The sequence below is a fragment of the Carassius gibelio genome, chromosome B10 (assembly GCF_023724105.1).
Source record: "Carassius gibelio isolate Cgi1373 ecotype wild population from Czech Republic chromosome B10, carGib1.2-hapl.c, whole genome shotgun sequence".
NCBI lineage: Eukaryota > Metazoa > Chordata > Actinopteri > Cypriniformes > Cyprinidae > Carassius > Carassius gibelio.
Genome location: NC_068405.1, coordinates 18379230 through 18397271, shown reverse-complemented (window position 1 = coordinate 18397271; position 18042 = coordinate 18379230). Strand labels below are relative to the sequence as shown.

General features: G+C 35.5%; 3 protein-coding genes and 1 long non-coding RNA gene across 8 annotated transcripts; 2 read left to right on the top strand and 2 right to left on the bottom strand.

Annotated features, from left to right (window-relative positions):
- The first annotated feature begins 165 nt into the window (after positions 1-165).
- Positions 166-7064, top strand: smad9 (SMAD family member 9). 3 transcript variants are annotated; one of them, XR_008155633.1, is made up of 8 exons: positions 166-396; positions 1872-2436; positions 2544-2801; positions 2896-3006; positions 3811-4032; positions 5367-5623; positions 5695-5801; positions 6431-6576. XR_008155633.1 is itself a non-coding variant. In XM_052567481.1 (7 exons), exons 2-7 carry the CDS (start codon positions 2025-2027, stop codon positions 6572-6574), a joined length of 1404 nt encoding a protein of 467 aa, XP_052423441.1. In that variant the 5' UTR covers positions 169-396; positions 1872-2024; the 3' UTR covers positions 6575-7064. The 3 variants fall into 3 exon arrangements, 2 of the variants coding, with proteins under 2 accessions (XP_052423441.1, XP_052423443.1); XM_052567481.1 differs by lacking the exon at positions 5695-5801 and having other exon boundaries at positions 169-396; positions 6431-7064; XM_052567483.1 differs by lacking the exons at positions 166-396; positions 5695-5801 and adding an exon at positions 997-1168 and having other exon boundaries at positions 6431-7064.
- Positions 6850-10103, bottom strand: rfxap (regulatory factor X-associated protein). Its single transcript, XM_052567487.1, has 3 exons — positions 9482-10103; positions 9262-9372; positions 6850-7709 (listed from the first exon to the last, which is right to left on the bottom strand). Exons 1-3 carry the CDS (start codon positions 9848-9850, stop codon positions 7614-7616), a joined length of 576 nt encoding a protein of 191 aa, XP_052423447.1. The 5' UTR covers positions 9851-10103; the 3' UTR covers positions 6850-7613.
- LOC127966482 (uncharacterized) lies at positions 9665-17313 on the top strand. 2 transcript variants are annotated; one of them, XR_008155635.1, is made up of 4 exons: positions 9665-9797; positions 11665-11824; positions 12899-13007; positions 16658-17313. It is a non-coding gene; the product is annotated as an uncharacterized LOC127966482 (long non-coding RNA). The 2 variants fall into 2 exon arrangements; XR_008155634.1 differs by lacking the exon at positions 9665-9797 and adding an exon at positions 10278-10425 and having other exon boundaries at positions 16658-17310.
- Positions 11322-15493, bottom strand: LOC127966481 (serine-rich and transmembrane domain-containing protein 1). Of its 2 annotated transcripts, none has more exons than XM_052567488.1 (2): positions 15352-15493; positions 11322-12008 (listed from the first exon to the last, which is right to left on the bottom strand). In XM_052567488.1, exon 2 carries the CDS (start codon positions 12001-12003, stop codon positions 11668-11670), a length of 336 nt encoding a protein of 111 aa, XP_052423448.1. In that variant the 5' UTR covers positions 12004-12008; positions 15352-15493; the 3' UTR covers positions 11322-11667. The 2 variants fall into 2 exon arrangements, with proteins under 2 accessions (XP_052423448.1, XP_052423449.1); XM_052567489.1 differs by having other exon boundaries at positions 11322-12005; positions 15352-15487.
- Positions 17314-18042: the final 729 nt, after the last annotated feature.

The window sequence follows — 18042 nt, the reverse complement described above, 5'->3', positions numbered from 1 at the left end:
TCAACAAATCACTTTCTATTTACAACCTTGGCCAAAAAGGTGCATCGCTTCCTGTGAAAGGGAAAACAACTGTTGACACTTGTCATCTGACACTGAAAACAAATTAAAAGTGAAACGCCGCTGCTCTCAGTGAGCTGTTTTCTCTCAGGCCTTTGAGTCTGTGAGTGAGGCTCAGGCTGCTCTGTTTGAATGGGATGATCCTGTGCGTGTCTGACGTCCTGGGAGAGTTCCAGGAGCTGCGGATGAATTCCGCACGAAGGCGCTGAGGCTCCAGTCAGACTGACGCCGCGGCGCTCGCTCCATCCAAACACACGCGCTGTACACCTCCAATCGGCGCGAGTCTCTTTCGCGGAATTACCCCACTACGTGGATTGTTATTCGACTCGTCACATTAAGGTAAGGAATAAAACACGTATTATTATAGATAAAAAGTTCATTCCAGGAATTAAAATTGTAACATTTTATGATTTATAAGAATGAGTCATGACAAGTGTTTTTTATTATTATTATTATTTTTTTTTTACTTTTACTAACTTCCTCATGTTAAAACTTGTTGCTTCTTGCGTGAACCCATATAACACGGTAGGCTTTGTAAACATAGATGTTGTTTGTTATGCCACTTGCTGTTTAAAGATGCTGCTCCACAGAGAGACGTCTCGTGACAGTTGTTACACCTGGCATAGTTTTTTTTTTAAATAGTGTTAAATGTAACATTACAGTATTTTTTAAAGCAAAAAAAAAACAAAGTGAAGTTTGTGGAAAGTATGTGTATGCGCGTTCGCGGGGGAGTTAGGTGATTTAGCCTATCTCAGCACTCAGACTGCTAGACGCCAGTTTCATAAGGACACACTGGCTTTGAGAACAGAGCAGATGAATTCACCCTCAACTGATCTGCCTGCCTCTGCTTATTTGAAACCGAAGCATGATTTCATGCACCGCTGTTAGTCCAGTATGGTCTCATTTTTCTCCTATAGTTATTTGATTTAGCTAGGGGTGGGTTAACACCTCTAGTATTGCATGCAATAATATTTTCAGAAGCTATTATTTGCCCAGTCTGGCCAAAGAGGGAAGCAAGCATCTCTGGTTTCAAATGCTCAAACGGCATTGATTTTTAACAGATCGTTTTCTGCATCAGAAAGCTTCAGCAGGAAAGGGAGAGGACGAATAGGTGAGGTCCAGTGAGAAACACAGTACCTGTTGACAGCAATATTTCAGAAAAGACAAAAGATGTCCATGTCAAACTTGAGCCTAAAGTCATAAGAAAAAAAAAATTGCTTCATATTAATTTAGATTTTGACATAATTTGGCATTCTTTTACATGACAATTAAGCACATTTTTGTCACTAATTCAAAATAACAATGCAAAAAGTATAAATTTTTGTTTTACTAAATACACAAATAACTATAAGTATCTAAGTTTCATTTGTGCAATGTAAAAAATATTTATATGACCACAATGGAAACAAAAATAATTTTTTATATTTTTTAACTTTCCATTTGTATTGATTTAAAGAATATATATAAATTTAATAATAATAAATACATGAATTTAATTATATATATATATATATATATATATATATATATATATATATATATATATATATATATATATATATATATATATATATATATATATATATATATATATATATATTTTTTTTTTTTTTTTTTTTTTTTTTACAAATAATAATAATTAAATCATTTCATTTAATATATTTTTTAAGACTTAAAATTATTTGAAATAATTAAATAATTAATTAATTAAATAATCAATTCATTTAAATTGTATCAAGTATTCAATTAATTTTATTCAATTATCATTTTATTAATGCAAATCTGATATGCTTCTTTGCTTTTTTTTTCACCAGATTACACGGCTGGCTGCCCGACGAAAAAATCACCATCAGGGGGTTTATTCTATACCCGCCTGCATCTTGGCTGTAAAGACATAAACTGAAGCTCCTAGGTTGGAGTGATTTAAAACAGATTTGCCACAAACCTTGAGAAAAATCCATTACAAGATGCACTCCACTACATCCATCACGTCCCTCTTCTCCTTCACCAGTCCAGCTGTGAAAAGGCTGCTGGGCTGGAAACAAGGAGATGAGGAGGAAAAGTGGGCGGAAAAGGCTGTAGATTCCCTCGTAAAGAAGCTCAAGAAGAAAAAAGGGGCCATGGAAGAGCTGGAAAAGGCTCTGAGCTGTCCTGGCCAGCCCAGTAAATGCGTTACCATTCCTCGGTCCCTGGACGGAAGGCTCCAGGTGTCCCATCGTAAAGGTCTGCCACATGTTATCTACTGCAGAGTGTGGCGCTGGCCGGATCTTCAGTCCCACCACGAGCTCAAAGCCCTGGACTGCTGCGAGTTTCCTTTCGGCTCTAAGCAAAAGGAAATCTGTATCAATCCATATCATTACCGCCGTGTGGAGACGCCAGGTAGTAATCAATACACATACTGCTTATCTTGTTTGTTTGTTTTCTCCATATCGATTATCACTTTATGCATCTGTAAGTAACTTTTCTTGCATTTTTTTTCCAAACAGTTCTGCCCCCAGTTCTTGTGCCACGTCACAGTGAGTTCAATCCCCAGCACAGCTTATTGGCAAAGTTCCGAAATGCTTCCCTGCACAATGAGTCTCTCATGCCCCAGAATGCCACTTACCCCGACTCCTTCCCATCAATACCCTGTAGCTCATTCTCTTCATCGCCATCCAGCTCTTTAAACCAGTCCCCGACAGCGCACAGCTACCCCAACTCCCCCAGCAGTGGGACGGACCCTGGGAGCCCCTACCAAATTACAGGTAAAACAAAGGAACTCTCGTTAACAATGATTTCTCAGGCTTTTATTTGATGACAATCATCTTGATCATTCAAAAACTCGCTCTCCTTCCACAGCAGAGACACCTCCACCACCCTACAGTATGATGGAGACCTCTCCACCTGAGGATGTGAAACCAGGGGAGTCCTCCAACGCTAATAAACTCATTCTGTCAGCCCCTCATAGAGGTGAGACACTAGACTAAATATACTTACTGTGCATTGTGTACATTAAAATGTGAAACCGTTGTGAACACACTATTAACTAAAACTGTTAAAGAAAGCGGAAATAAAATAAAAAGTTGATAATTAGATGAAAATAAACTTAAAATAAAAAATTGAAAACAAAAAAGAGGAGACTAACAACTAACTGAAATTAAAAACAATACATGGAATTATTAAAACTGAAATACAGTTACAACTTAGAAGTATTTGAAGAATAATTACTCCAATTAAAAAGAATAGCTGAAAATATAAAAATAAAAACTCATTTAAATTATTAATAAATACTAAAATAGTATATAAGTAATACTAAAATAATCAATTTTAGAATAAAAATCATCAAAACTATGAGATAACACTAATGGAAATTAAATATGTAGTGACAAAACTGCAGCAAACACTTTTATGCATTGGTGCAGATGCTAATATAGTTATTAGTTTTATAGTTATCTTTATAGTTATTGTTATGGTGTTAATGGGCTTTAACCTATCCATTTAAAACAATTTAGTCTTCAAAGTCTTTTGAATTATTGTTTGAATTTATTAAAGAAATCTCCATTTGTATTTGCGCACATTATATCTCTAAATGTCTAGTTTCAATCTTTTAACCATGAACCAGATTAAAATTATTATTAATTTTTTTTAATCATGAGAAAAATTAATCCAATCTGGTGTGCCCAAATAGTTCAAGTGAAAATCATTTCTGATTAAAATGCATCTTGAAAGTGGAATGAATCTGAATACTATGAGGTATTATCATTTTTTTTCCAGACTTGAGGCCGGTGTGTTATGAGGAACCAGAATACTGGTGTTCAGTGGCGTATTATGAACTAAACAACAGGGTTGGCGAGACGTTCCATGCCTCTTCCAGAAGCATCCTCGTGGACGGCTTCACAGACCCCTCAAACAACAAGAACCGCTTCTGCCTCGGATTACTGTCCAACGTCAACCGAAACTCCACCATTGAAAACACTCGCAGACACATAGGCAAAGGTTTGTTGAAAGTCTTGCATTTCCATGTTTTTTTTTTTTTTTTTTTTATCTTTGAGGTTTTGGGATCAAAAATAGACAGAAAACAGTTGTTCTGAGAAGATCAAGCTGCTGATAATCTTCCGTAGTTGACTCAATTCCGAGAGAAGGTCATTAAAATCACCACTTGCCTGACACTGTTTTATGGTGCCAGATAGTGCTGGCCAATCAACACTGCACTTCAGAAAGCCAGCGAGACAGATAGAGTCCACATTATCCGAATGTTGGCTTTTCTCAGGGCACTAGATAAGCGTCACTGTGCCAGTGTTGGAAAGACATTAAGTGTTGCCATAGGTTACAACAGTGTCAGGGAAGAGTATGCACACATACACTTGCTGGGCACAGATCGACAGATGCCAAGTTTGAGTTCCATCTACTTGTGTGAGAGATCCTGGTGGGACAACGACATAATCCAGATCAGGATGCTTCAGGGGAATGGAGATTATTAAGGTTTCTGCTTGGCATGTGATAAAACGTGATGAATGCTGGGTTTGGGGATAGTGATTCCTGTGATTTACAAAGTAGAAATTGTTAGATGTTACTTGTATTCGTTTTGTTGACCTATAAAGCAGGGCTATTTTAGTATTATTTATATACTGTTATAAATATATTTGTATATTTTCATTTTACTTAAATTTTTAATCATTTAATGTGCATATGTTTTTGCTTCTTTTTTTAATATGACTATATAAGTTTAAAGTTTTAATTAATTTTTTCGTCTGTCTGAGGTTTGCATTTATTTACACTTAGTATATTTAGTGCTTCAGCTTAATTGTATTTCAGTTGGTTGCCAAGACAATATTTCAGATTAAGATTTAAATTAAAAAAATGTTTTTAATAGTTTTTATTATAGTTAACCATAATAACCCTGCTTAATGGGTCTTAAATGCTTATGTTATCACTCTATATTAAACTCATAATTCGAGGTTGGCGATTACAAACTTAAATCTGAGTTTGTTTTTAAAATAAAATTCTGTATTATGAAAATGAAAAGTAAAAGAATAAGTAGAATGCACTGTTGTATAATTTATAAACTCATAAAAGTTACTGGTTACATACTAGAATGGAATGAGACTGAACACAAGTCTATTAAAATACTAAAAAAATTATAATAAAACAAAATTGGTTCCAGTGGAACCAGAAAGCTCTTTTAGAAAAAGAACATTTGGAACAATTTGATCCATTTTTTTTTAAATAAAATTAATAAGTGTTAATACATTTTGATTTCATTTTCATGACTTTAAATGATAAATGTGCAATTACTAACCCATTTTTAAAGTCTTCCTCTTTTGTTTTAGGTGTGCACTTGTATTACGTCGGAGGAGAGGTGTACGCAGAGTGTCTGAGTGACAGCAGTATTTTCGTACAGAGTCGGAACTGTAACTACCAGCACGGTTTCCATCCCACCACCGTCTGCAAGATCCCGAGTGGATGCAGCCTGAAGATCTTCAACAACCAGCTGTTTGCCCAGCTGCTGTCACAGTCTGTCAATCATGGCTTCGAGGTGGTGTATGAACTTACCAAGATGTGCACCATCAGGATGAGCTTTGTCAAGGTAAAGAGGTTTATTTAAATTATGTGGTGCATCATGAGTGACTAATAAAGGTCATGTTAACACCCTGGCAGCCACCTAGAACAGCATAGCAACACCCTGCCTACCTCCAGCAGAAGAACCAACTCATTAGAGTCACTAGTCAAATCTGCGCTGGGAATAAAATGACACTGGTTCTAAGGTATGCTTCTGATTCACTTAAAAGAACTGAATCAGTTTCCACTGGTTGTCCTAGATGCATTTGATTCACCTAGAAGAACCGGCTCATTTGTTCAGAAATCAGACCATACTGATTGCGCTGTATGCTTGTGATTCATCTATCGCAAATTCATGAAGTTCATCAACGTCATTCACAAGCTTGCATGTCTTGAGGGGCTTAGCACTTCCAAATAGAAATCTTCTATGTGTTGCTATGCAAACTTAATATGCAGTTATTCTAATCTCAGGCATGCTTTTTTATGGATGTCGCTCTGCCAAAACACACTGCAGATCCCATAGCTCTAGAGTTCTCCAGTTACTGTCTGATGCGACTCATACAATTTCCCCTGCTTGATTCATATGCATCCACACAAAAAAAACTATAAATTGATCGTGACCATTTCTAAGCTAAAATATGAATTAAATGCAAGGTTCGGGGAAACAAGTTTGCAATTATTTTTTAAATTCCTTTAGGTGCTGCTGGTCAATTGGAAATGAAATATTTTAAATATTTGTATCACTGTTGTTGATTTGCTTTTAAAACCTGCTTGTTGCTTTTGACATTGAATAAACACGCCCAAGTATTGAGAATGAAATCTGTCCTCTTCCCAGGGCTGGGGAGCCGAGTACCACCGTCAGGATGTCACCAGCACCCCCTGCTGGATAGAAATCCACCTGCATGGGCCGCTGCAGTGGCTAGACAAAGTTCTGACCCAGATGGGCTCCCCACACAATCCTATTTCCTCTGTGTCCTAATGCATTACAGAGCAAGGGGATTATAGTTCTCAAATAGACTTTTATGGTGCCCCAAGACACATAATGCTCTTTCTCTTGTGAAAATGTCTTTTCAGTGGATGTTTATGGTACTGCATATATGTACAATATCATGCTGTTAAGCAAGCAGTGGTTGGATAAGTGTTGCAATGATTTTAATAAATAAAAAACACTACTACTTCACAGTATGTAGTAGCTGAGATCAATTCAGAAAGAAACTCTCTAATAGGAAGCCAAAGAAAAGTGTTAGGCAGGTACTTGTTCTGGAAATGGTTTATTTGTGTCATATTTTGGCTAATATGTGTCTTCTATAACATTTCATGTTGTTTTGTATTTGCGTTAGCTTTCTTGTTCTTGTAATACAAAAAACTCCCTTCTATTTCTGCCTGCTTATTGTATGGCCTGAAAAAACCTTTAGTATTAATGCTTGTAAAGCTGAAAACTGCACAAGATCAATAAAACGTCATTGGAACGCCCTCAGCAACTTACTGAGTTTACACCGTGTTTAAAAAAAATAATAAAGCTGATGAACATTTCTGTTTGTACAATGTTACTTTCAGCTACACGGTCAAGATGTGTTAAAAAAAAAAAGGTGAAACTAAACTGTAGCTTTTCCTGGTGACATTATTACAGATTGGATTGATCACTAAAAAATCCTTTGATAACAGCTGCCATTTCATATTTTCCTTCCATAATTGAAAAGTCCTAAAAGACACTACATGTGGCGGAATATGGTAGTTATTCAAATGCATTGTTGATATATAGTAGATTTAGCTGCTCATTCATTTCATGATATCTAAGAGACTGATGATGACAGAAGTACTTCAGATCGATCAGATCCTTGTCAAACATCCAAGTTTTCAGAATTCAGTGTTGATAGTCTCCACACCATCAAGGATTGTTTGGTGGTCACAGATGCTAATGGTTCTCACACGAGTATAGAATACTGCCGTTGTAAAAATGTCATTGAAAGTGTGTCTGCATTAAATGGTTGACAGGATGAGTAAAACATCTTCAGTCTTCAGAAGTCGTGCTGTGTTTGAGTTCGATTCTGTGTGGTCAGTAAACGCTGCTGCTGCTGAAGGAAACTGATGACTTCTGGACTCCTCAGCAGAGACTGAAACCCAAAAAACAACACAACATGAACTGAGGGTAAGTCACTTTGCTATGAAATAATACTGGGCTAATATGAATAAGAATGGCTTTTATATTACAAATAAAAGACACATGACATTTTGAAATTATATAAAATTAACTAACACTAACCCAATAAAACAAAAAACAGCTTACAAACAAACAGTCGATCAACACATACATATATATATGTGTGTGTGTGTTTATGCAAGTGCAGGATCCTGGGGGTGCATATTTAAAATCTGATAACTAATTAACTAAAAAAAAAAAAAACACTTATTATTTATTTATACAGATTTATTTTGCATTGCATTGAGTGATTTTAATTTTTTGTCCTTAATGCCTTGTACAACATATGCCACAGATTCATTTCTAAAAAATAAACGGAAATAACGGAACATAGATGTTAGTTGAAAAACTTAAAACAATACAAGTATCTTTGTCAGTAATTATTATATTCATATATTGAGTTCAAATATTACTAGTACATTATTAACATTTTAAATGTTTATCTGTTAACCTTAGTTAATATACTGTGAACTAACATGAACAAAGATGAATGAATGCTTACCGGTAATTAATAAACAGTTAATAAATTTACTTGGCAAATGAGACCTTATTTAAAAGTGTTACCAAATAAAGCTACAATTTAAGCATTAAATAAAATTAAACAAAATATATAGCCATGGCCAAAAATATCGGCACCCTTAGTAGATATGATCAAAGAAGGCTGTGAAAATTTATCTGCATTGTTAATCCTTTTGATCTTTCATTTAAAAAATCACAAAAATGTATCCATTCATTGGATAATAAGAAAATGGGGGGGAAATATCATTATGAAATAAATGTTTTTCTCTAATACACATTGGCCACAATTAACGGCACCCTTTTATACAGTACATTGAAACCTCAATTTGCCAGTTTAACAGGTCTAAATTTTCTCCTATAATGCCTGATGAGGTTAGAGAACACATGACAGGAGATCAAAGAAAATTCCTTCATCCATAATCAATCCAGATAATTTCATGTTTATAATCATGCTGGCATGCTCAAAATTGTGAATATGAATGGGAATATACTTCAGAGTTATTTTACTCATAAGAATTCTAGGGGTGCCAATAATTGTGTCCAACCAGTATTTGAGAAAAACCTTTATTTCATTTTAAATTCTTATTATCCAATGAAAGGATACCTTTTTGTGATTTGTGTTAATAAAAGATCAAAAGGATTAACAATGCAGATGAATTTTTACAGCCGCCTTTGATCATATTTACCAAGGATGCCAATATTTTTGGCCATAACTGCATAAGAAATGACAAAAATACATAATTAAATTTTAATCTAAAACTAAAAAAAAATATATTAAATAAAAAACGATTCAGAATAGTAATAAAAACTATAATAGTAAACTGTAATAATAGTATTTATATTACACTAAAATAACACTCCCTGCATCAATGGCATTATGTCAAAAGGGAGTATATGACTAAAACTAATTATTACTATAAAAAACAAAAGGTGTTTAATGCTCTTACCAGTCTCTTCTGGTTCAGCACCTGCTCAATGAGGGACGGTCTGGCGGGTCTGTCTCCCATGGTACCCAGCCGTTGCTTAGTAACAGATACAGGCCTCTCCTCCGAAGCCTCCTTCACATCACGAACAAACACAATTATTTGAATTAAGCTTAGAAATTTCGGATAAAAACTAATCTAAAGCATTTAAGGTTGTCGTTAATCCCAAATAAGCATTTCTTACGTCTAGTTTTCCAGACGACATGGCTTGGTCGCTTTTCTTTTTCTTGTATTTGTCCTTGTACATTTTATTCCGGTGTTTCTTGCACATCCAGGGCTTCCTGGCTTTGGCCACCTGGGTCGTGGTCTCGGTGCAGCCGTCATAGATGCAGGTCTTGGGCACGTTCTCGCTCTCTCCGGACGTGTCGTCGTCGTTGAGCTCCTCCGGACTGACCGTGCCGTCTCTCGCCTCCGGCGCGTCGCTCTCCTCGCCCGGGTCTTCCGCGTCGTACGGGAAGCTCTCCTGGTCCTGCTGGTCGTTGCTGTCCGCGGCTGCCGAGGTTTGGCTGTCTTTACCTGTGTTTGCTGAACTAAGATGAACGCTGTCGCTCATTTTGTCTTTTTAGGGTAACGTAAAACCCAAATTCCCACCTGTCATCCGACCTGAACGTATTGACCAGACTTGCCTTATTTGTGAACTCGGCACAGAATAAACTAGGTTTAATCTGATTTCATATGACTGTCATTAAAAATGTCAAATTTTTAAATAAAAGTAACCAGATAAATAAATAAATACGGTAAAATATGTGAAGGATTCCTGTCACGACAAAAACAAAACAGCGATGGCCGCTGCAGATAAACAGACTCGCCTGTGTGATCAAATGGAAGTTGCGTCCTCTAGCGGCACCACCAAGCGGTGCACATACTTCAATACACTGGACTAAAACTACATTGCACGGCGACTCTAAAATATATGAATTAGAAAACTAGACACCAGATTAAATGACAAATTAGAGCAAAAAAAAAAAAAAAAAAAAAAAAAAACAGTCAACACCTTCCACTCCGTTTATGGCGCAGTGTACAGAGAACACTGACAACGTACCTCCAATGCTGACCAGTGACCACTAACAAACAAAAAGACCAGAACAGAGTCTCGAAAAGCCTCGACATCAGATCGATGGTATATAGGTAAGTTACTGTTACATCCAACACACGTGCCTAAGAACAAATGCTCCATCTCACCCAGCACATAACTGCTGAGATCAGGAAACCTTTCAGCTCTCGTTTCATCCTCAATTAGCTCAATTAACTACTTCATGGCCCCCTGACTTCGTTATTTATAAATTATATGTGTTGGATATCAGATTTCTGTATTTATTGCAGACTGTATTGCTTTTAATCTATTCTATCATCCATTTGGGAAAAGTATCAAGTAATTAGGCTAGACAATTATCTAAATATATCAAATAGTTCTATTGTGTATATGAAAGCACCCGCAAGGACAAAATGCTTTGGCAAATCCTAATTTGACATAAAATGTCTTAAATAAGTGATAAAATTCAGAATTATATATATATAATTTTTTTCATATATATATATATATATATATATATATATATATATATATATATATATATATATAATTGTTTTTTATTGTTTTTGTGGCAGAAAAAGGCTTCCATAGTTTTTGTTCTGTTCTGTTCTAAAATGACAGTTAAATAAAAAATTATTAGTTTTAAATTATATAACATTATAGAAAGTATTTGGACTTTTTTTCTAGTTGTTGAACAGTATTGGATCCATAGATAACAGACCTGTGAGCTGTGTGAACCTAAGTGAAACTGGCTTTTTTTATTATTATAAAGTTCATGCAAAAGTGAGTTTTAAACAATAAATCTATTATGATCTGTTTGCTATATTTTATTTATATTGCAATGAAACTCATGCATTTATAAGTGTGCCTGAAGCCTGTATGCATTTTTTACTGATTTTTCCTGTTGTCCGACATTTTGCTTGATGAATTAAAGTCATGATTATTATGCATATTTTTTGAGCAAATCAGATTTTATTCAAGGCTTCCAAGGGATGACATGTTGCATTTGATATATTCTTGATTTTTTTTAAAGTATATTCTTTTATGAAAATGTCATCATAGAGTCAGCTTTATGTACACAATGTGATTAACATACACAAGTCATTAATATTTTTCCAAAATCATACAAAGCTTTCATGAAAATGCTTCAGTACGGTCTTCTGTGGTTTATTTAATTTAAGTAATACAGGGTTGGTGGAATGGTTTAATCTGAATAATGTTAATGAAAATTACACTGATAATAATGATAACTATTTAAAGTACTTGCTAAAATGTTTCTAAACTTCTAGAATATCAGTACGTTCAGACATGAGTAATCGATCTGTCTTTCTCAGCTGTCAGGACAGCGATGACACTGTTGATCTCTGTGAGGAGATGCTGCAGATCTCCATGTTCATGTTAGTGAAGGAGCTCCCGGCCTCACTGCCGCATTCTGGATATGAAGAGCTGGAAGATATGATGTTCTTCAGCCGGTGGAGAGCAATGATCAGCAGGGTAAGCAGGAAGACCAGCAAGCTGAGGAAGATGGAGACGTAGACGTAAACATTGGCAGTCCGTCCGTATGAGGCAGCGGCCGCCCCGGTAGAGACAGATGTAGGGCTGAACCTCAGGAAACTCTCGCTGTTTACTTCCGTCCCATTTATCTCCTCCACAGGCCCATCCATCCCAGACATATCTGCTGGATTTGGGAAAATAGGATAGATAAATGATTATTTACAGGCACATTCTTTTCAATTAAATTGCTATTCACTTAAACCTCATGGGGGATTAAGTTCATGTATTTATTCTATTCTATTACAATTAAATATTATATTAAAATATAAACACATTTTATATTATATTACAATTTATTATAATTACACAATATATTATGATATATATATTATTTTAATATATTATATTAGCATTTGAAGATATTTTAAAATATTATTGGACATGTTAATGTTATTCCAATCGGCCTTGAGCATTCGTTAGGTCTGATTGTAATATGCTGATTTAATTTATGGAATATTTAATGAATTATGAATAATAATAATAAAAAAACAACATTAATTTATTAAATGTATTAAATAGAGCATTAATATTAAAATATTTATTTTAAATATTAATATAATACTACATTAATTCTATATTCAAATAATATATTACACCTTTAAACAATAAAACACAAATTATTATAATATAATCACATGATATATTAAAATATATGAAAAAATATGTATTCTGATATTTTTTCAAGAATATCAGCTATTAAACACTCTTTTCCAAGACATTTTCCAAAGTGCAACCAATGCACAATCCGTTGCCTTTCCACTTCTTGACCAATGCATCATCATAATAAGAATATTGTGCGATATCGCTATCCATCTAACAGGCCAGTCATATTTTATGTCCAGCCCCCAGAGTTCACTGACACACAGCTGACAGTTTCCTTAACTGACCTCTGTCTTTGATGAATGTTGGATTTGTATGGTTCAGAAAAACACAACAACAACCAGAACACTTACATACTTCAGATTGAATGTGAAGCGGATGATAATCACATTTAATTATGCTTTTTGTATCCAGGCAACCTGCCTATCAGTGGGCTCGTAAGCTGGTGCGGGTTGTTGATAGGCCACCGCTGGTCCATTAGGACTTTGGGGTGGTCACATCGGCTCAGTGGTGCACACAGAAGGTCAGTCTGTTGTTTACACAGCATGCATACTCGCACCTCATGAATAATAGATTGAGAGGTACCCGAGCAGGAAAATGTCACAGAGTTTCCCAATTTAAAGAGAACAACATGCCAAATCATTTGTTGGACAGGCTGTCGGTATCAAAAATGCTTTGTTTGTGGCCATTCAAAATCTGAGCTTACACAAGACCAACATGCATTCAGCTTTGATCAGAACCCTTCTTCATATTTACAAGCAGCGGCACATGATTCACATTAAGCTCCCCTGAGACAAGAGCGATTTAGCGGAGGTCACCTCAGCTGTGTGAGAATCAATTCATAAGAGAGCACGTGTGCTTGTTCTGTAGGTGCATTAGTGTGGAAATGAGATGCATCTTCACCATCTGGTTACAGGTCAATGTGTGGCTTTTTATTATGTGTTCTTTCAAATACATTGTTTTTTATCATTAAACGGGGATCAAAAATGTAGTTTAAATTTGAATTATTAAAAATAATGGTAACAATTTACAGTATTCTGGCCAAATTTGTTCACATAATTAACAGTAGCTAATGCGATGAGTGCTTTTTTTTAAAAATTGATCTATGTTAATATTAGTTAATAAAAATAGTGTTGGGAAGGTTACTTAAAAAATGTAACAGGTTACAGATTACAAATTACCCTATTTAAAATGTAATAAGTATCTTCAGAAAGTTTTAGTTTATTAAAGTAATGTAACTGATTACATGTTGATTACTTTTCTAAATATCTGACGAATGTTTTCAACTGTTAGTCACTTCCAGGGTTAACCTTACAGTAATACTCAACACTGACTTTCAAAATCATTGATTTCTTGAATTAAAAAGCCCAGCCAACATGAAATCAGACTTTAGCTCCTCTTTTTACATTGAGATCGTTCTGAGGTTAAACACATAACAAGAAATAGTAAATATTAAAACGAGAAGTGCAAACCCCATTTTCATAAGTAACTATAATTTAATTACACATTTTTACAGTACCATTTATTTTGTAATTAAATTAGTAACACTGTTATTTGTAACTAGTAACTCCCCAACACTGAATAAAAATGCATTTTTCATTGTTTGTTCACAACAGATACTATTTTTTATTTAAGAAATGCATTGAAATATGCAAAAAGTGTTTGCTCAAGTTAACAAATGCAGTTAAAGGGATCGTTCACCCAAAAATAAAAATCATGTCATCATTCACTCACGCTTGGCATGGATTTCTTTCTTCTGTTGACCACAAAAGAAGATATTTTGAAGAATGTGAGTAGCCAAACACTTTCTGGTCCCCACTGATATCATATGTTTTCCATTACTATAGAAGGCAATGGGGTTTAGTTTCCCATATTTTTCAAAAATGTCTTATTTTATGTTCAACAGAACAAAGAAACTCAAGTTTGGAAATACTTGAGGGTGAGTAAATGATGACAGAATTTTAATTTTTGGGTGAACTGTCCCTCTAACAAAATGTTAACAAATGAGACCCGATTGCAAACCAATTAAATTTTATGAGCTGCAATATTGCAGATCTGTGTAACGTTTCTCACGATGTTCAGAATTTGTTTTCGAGAAAGCTGAAAATTGTCCACAGATGTGCAGACAAAACAAGTCAAGTATTTTTAGTCTGCGGTTCACCTCACAACACAAAACTTGCTATTTGTTTGTTCGCCGGCATATTTCAGCTCCCTAAGCTTCATTGTGTTTGTGACTACAGTCGTCTGAGCCACAGCGGGCCCTGAGAGCCTCATAAAGGCTCATGATTTATGACCACTTCCATTTTTTTTCTGAGAAGCATTCGTTTGCAGAGACACGCTAGGAGACAGCAACAAACAGGGAATCACACTTATTTTCCTGGACGGTTCCTCAGTCAACTTTAACGTTCCCCATCAGCGTTTCAATTTATGAGTGAGATGAGAATCCCTGCGGCAATATAAATCATGCGATGCCTCTTGTGGTGTGCCTGCAATTCCAAGAGAAGTTCAGCGGGTCATTACGGTGTGCGGCTCTAATCTGTGTTCATGGATTTCGTTTAGGGAAGCTTGTGGAAGGAGAATGTGGCTATTAAGAAAATGACTCAAACGTAAAGCTCCATCTCAGTGAACGAGGGGAGCGGGGGGGATGGAGAAAAAAAAAAATTCGAGACTGACTGGAATACCTGATGACTGTCCAATATCACTTACTAGAAGCAAATACATCTTACCATATGAGCATTTCCATTCAGCACATTAAATGACACATTAAAGACAGTTTGAATATTTAAGAACAGTTTAGTTTTAACATTCAAATCGCAAAAACATCAACTTTTATAGAAAATTCTGATAAATACAGTTGAAATACTGACCTTTCAGATGCAAAAGAAAAGAGTCGTCGGCACTAAATCACACAGCTATCCGTTGCGCTCATCTCATGGTCCCGGAGTGAATTCCTCATGGGATTCCTTAAGCTATAGCGCACGCTGAAATAGATGCCACTTGTGTTTGTACTGAGAGCAAAAGAGGAAGCAGTGTATCTGAATGCGTTGGAGCTGAATCTCAACAGTGGGCTGGATATCGACTGTCCAGCTGTTGTACTCTGAATTCCCCCTCCCTCTCCGTTCCATTCCTATCATCTCTCTCCCTTTTTCATTCCCCCTCTCATCTCATTGACGTCTTCTCGGTTTCTTTAGCAGCTGATTTATGTTTCAATTAAAGACAAAAAGGATGTCTCGCGTAACTCACAAAAGATGATACCATCGTTCTTGCTTTAATTGCTGTAATTGGGATTTGATTATCTTAGTGATATTACTCAGCTCAGCAGCTCAGACTCTAGATGACAGGCTTCACCCTGCGTCTGTCTTGTCTTCTCCCATGGTGCCGTGCTCAGTCATTCATATCTGACAGAACTAATCACCGCTCTCATCAACATCATGAGCCGAAAGGCCTCTCATGTAGCCGTCTTTGTGGCATCTCTCTCAGATGTAATGAACACTCAATGAGAGCTATTGCTGGGCGAATATATTGAACAAAAGGGCTATTTTGCTTTGTAAATGAAGCGTGCGGATTTTTCTTCAATTTAGTCAGGAATAATCTTGTTTTACACAAATAAAGGTTTAAAAAGGTTTCATTATTTACAAACAAAGGTTCCAAAATTAGATTTCACAGTGATGCTCTACTCCTTATATAAAGCTTCCATGAAGTAATTTTAATATCTATGCAACCTTTCAATTCCAATACTTTGTAATGGATAATGGTTCTTTCTTCTTTTATTGTTAATTGAAAGATGTTTTGGGGGACCTATAGTAGCGTGGTATCACTGTGGAAAAAAAACTTTAAGTTTTATAAATCCATTATAAAGGATATTGTTTTTGGAATGGAAGGGTGCCATAGAATGTTAAAGGTTCTTCATGGAACACAGATGCCAATAAAGAACCTTTAGTTTTAAGACTGTGTGTCAGTCAGATGTCACATTTGACCATATCCGCAGGTGGCAGAGAGTGTTTTTCTTTGACTTGAAAAATTGAGAATGAAACATGAAAAGAAGTACTGGCCATTTCTGATTTTATCATAAAAACGTTTTTTCTAAAATAGCTCAGTGGTGTCTGTTTTTGATAAAATCTCTTTGTTATCTCAGTAACCGAATTTGTGACATGTCTGTGTGTCTGTCTGCAGAGAGTCTGGAGTGGAATGACATATGGATGGAGCTTTGGATGCAAGCGGTGGGGCAGAGCTATGCATGTCAATAGGACCGAGGCGTCATGCCTCCTGGGAAAGTCTTATCTCTTCTGCTCTTTGCACTGAAGACACGGAACACAGCTTATGGATCGATGCAAAGCATGACTGTCACTTCTATTATTTAGTATAATGAATGGGAATTATTTTTTCTGTATTAATGAAGGCTTACATTCTTACTCATGGATCATCAGTGATTTATCTTGAATCAGTAGAAAACTATCTATTCCTCCAAAGGGACAGTTCTCCAAAGCATTAAATTCTCTCATCATGTACTCTCCCTTGTGTCTTTCTGAACCTGTCATTCAACTGTTTTTGTCCATGTAGGTCAACAGGGTTCAAAACAACATTGATCCCCAATGACCTTCACGCTACACCATAACAAACTGTGACATTTACTATAAATAGACAAAAGCTATGGTTGCCAGAATTTTAGCATAAAAATATGCTAGAATGTTTTTTGTTTTGTTTTATATTTTAAACTTGAAGGGATAGTTCACCCAAAAATGAAATTCTGTCATCAATTACACGCCCTCATGTCGTTCTAAACCCGTAGACCTTCGTTTCGTCTTCGGAACACAAATCAATATACTTTTAGACCCTGAATAGACAGCAAGGATATTACCATGGTCAACACACAGAAATGTAGCAAGGACATGGGTAAAATAGTCCATGTGACGTCAGTGGTTCAACTGTAATTTTATGAAGCTACGAGAATACTTTTTGTGCACAAAGAAAACTAAAATAACATAATTTATTCAATAATTCTTCTCCAGAGTTACCATCTTTCGTCATTTCGGAAAGTACCCCTGAACTTAATCAACATAAAGCTCTGTTTACGTTCAGAATGTGTGTGCTGTCTATTGAATGTAAACAATGTTGATTGCATTCAAAAAGTATTCTTGTACCTTTGTAAAATTAAGATTGAACCCCTGATATCATGTGGACTATTTTACCGATGCCCTTGCTATGTTTCTCTGCTTTGATTGTGTTAATATCCTTGCTGTCTATGGAGGATCAGAAAATAATCAGAATACATCAGAAATATCTTAATTTGTGTTCCTAAAGATGAACAAAAGTCTTACGGGAATGGAATGACATGAGGGTGAGTTATTAATGACAGTATTTTCATTTTTGGGTGAACTAACCCTTTAAATTTAAAGTAAAAAACTCACATGTAAAGGGTGCATGTGTCATGAACACAAATACAAAACACTCGCTTTGTAACACACTAAAACAACGCAATAAAAATGTATTTAACAACATACGATAAAACATAAAGCCCTAAAAAAGGTAAGAACTTCTCATTTACCATTAAATAGTTT

Coding starts and splice junctions, on each gene's coding strand:
- smad9 (XM_052567481.1), top strand. CDS start 2,025: ATGCACTCCACTACATCCATCACGTCCCTCTTCTCCTTCACCAGTCCA. Junction 2,802..2,895: donor GAGCCCCTACCAAATTACAG/GTAAAACAAAGG, acceptor CTCCTTCCACAG/CAGAGACACCTCCACCACCC. Junction 5,624..6,430: donor TCAGGATGAGCTTTGTCAAG/GTAAAGAGGTTT, acceptor TCCTCTTCCCAG/GGCTGGGGAGCCGAGTACCA.
- rfxap (XM_052567487.1), bottom strand. CDS start 9,850: ATGAGCGACAGCGTTCATCTTAGTTCAGCAAACACAGGTAAAGACAGC. Junction 9,373..9,481: donor TGTCGTCTGGAAAACTAGAC/GTAAGAAATGCT, acceptor CGTGATGTGAAG/GAGGCTTCGGAGGAGAGGCC. Junction 7,710..9,261: donor TGCTGAACCAGAAGAGACTG/GTAAGAGCATTA, acceptor TTTGGGTTTCAG/TCTCTGCTGAGGAGTCCAGA.
- LOC127966481 (XM_052567488.1), bottom strand. CDS start 12,003: ATGTCTGGGATGGATGGGCCTGTGGAGGAGATAAATGGGACGGAAGTA.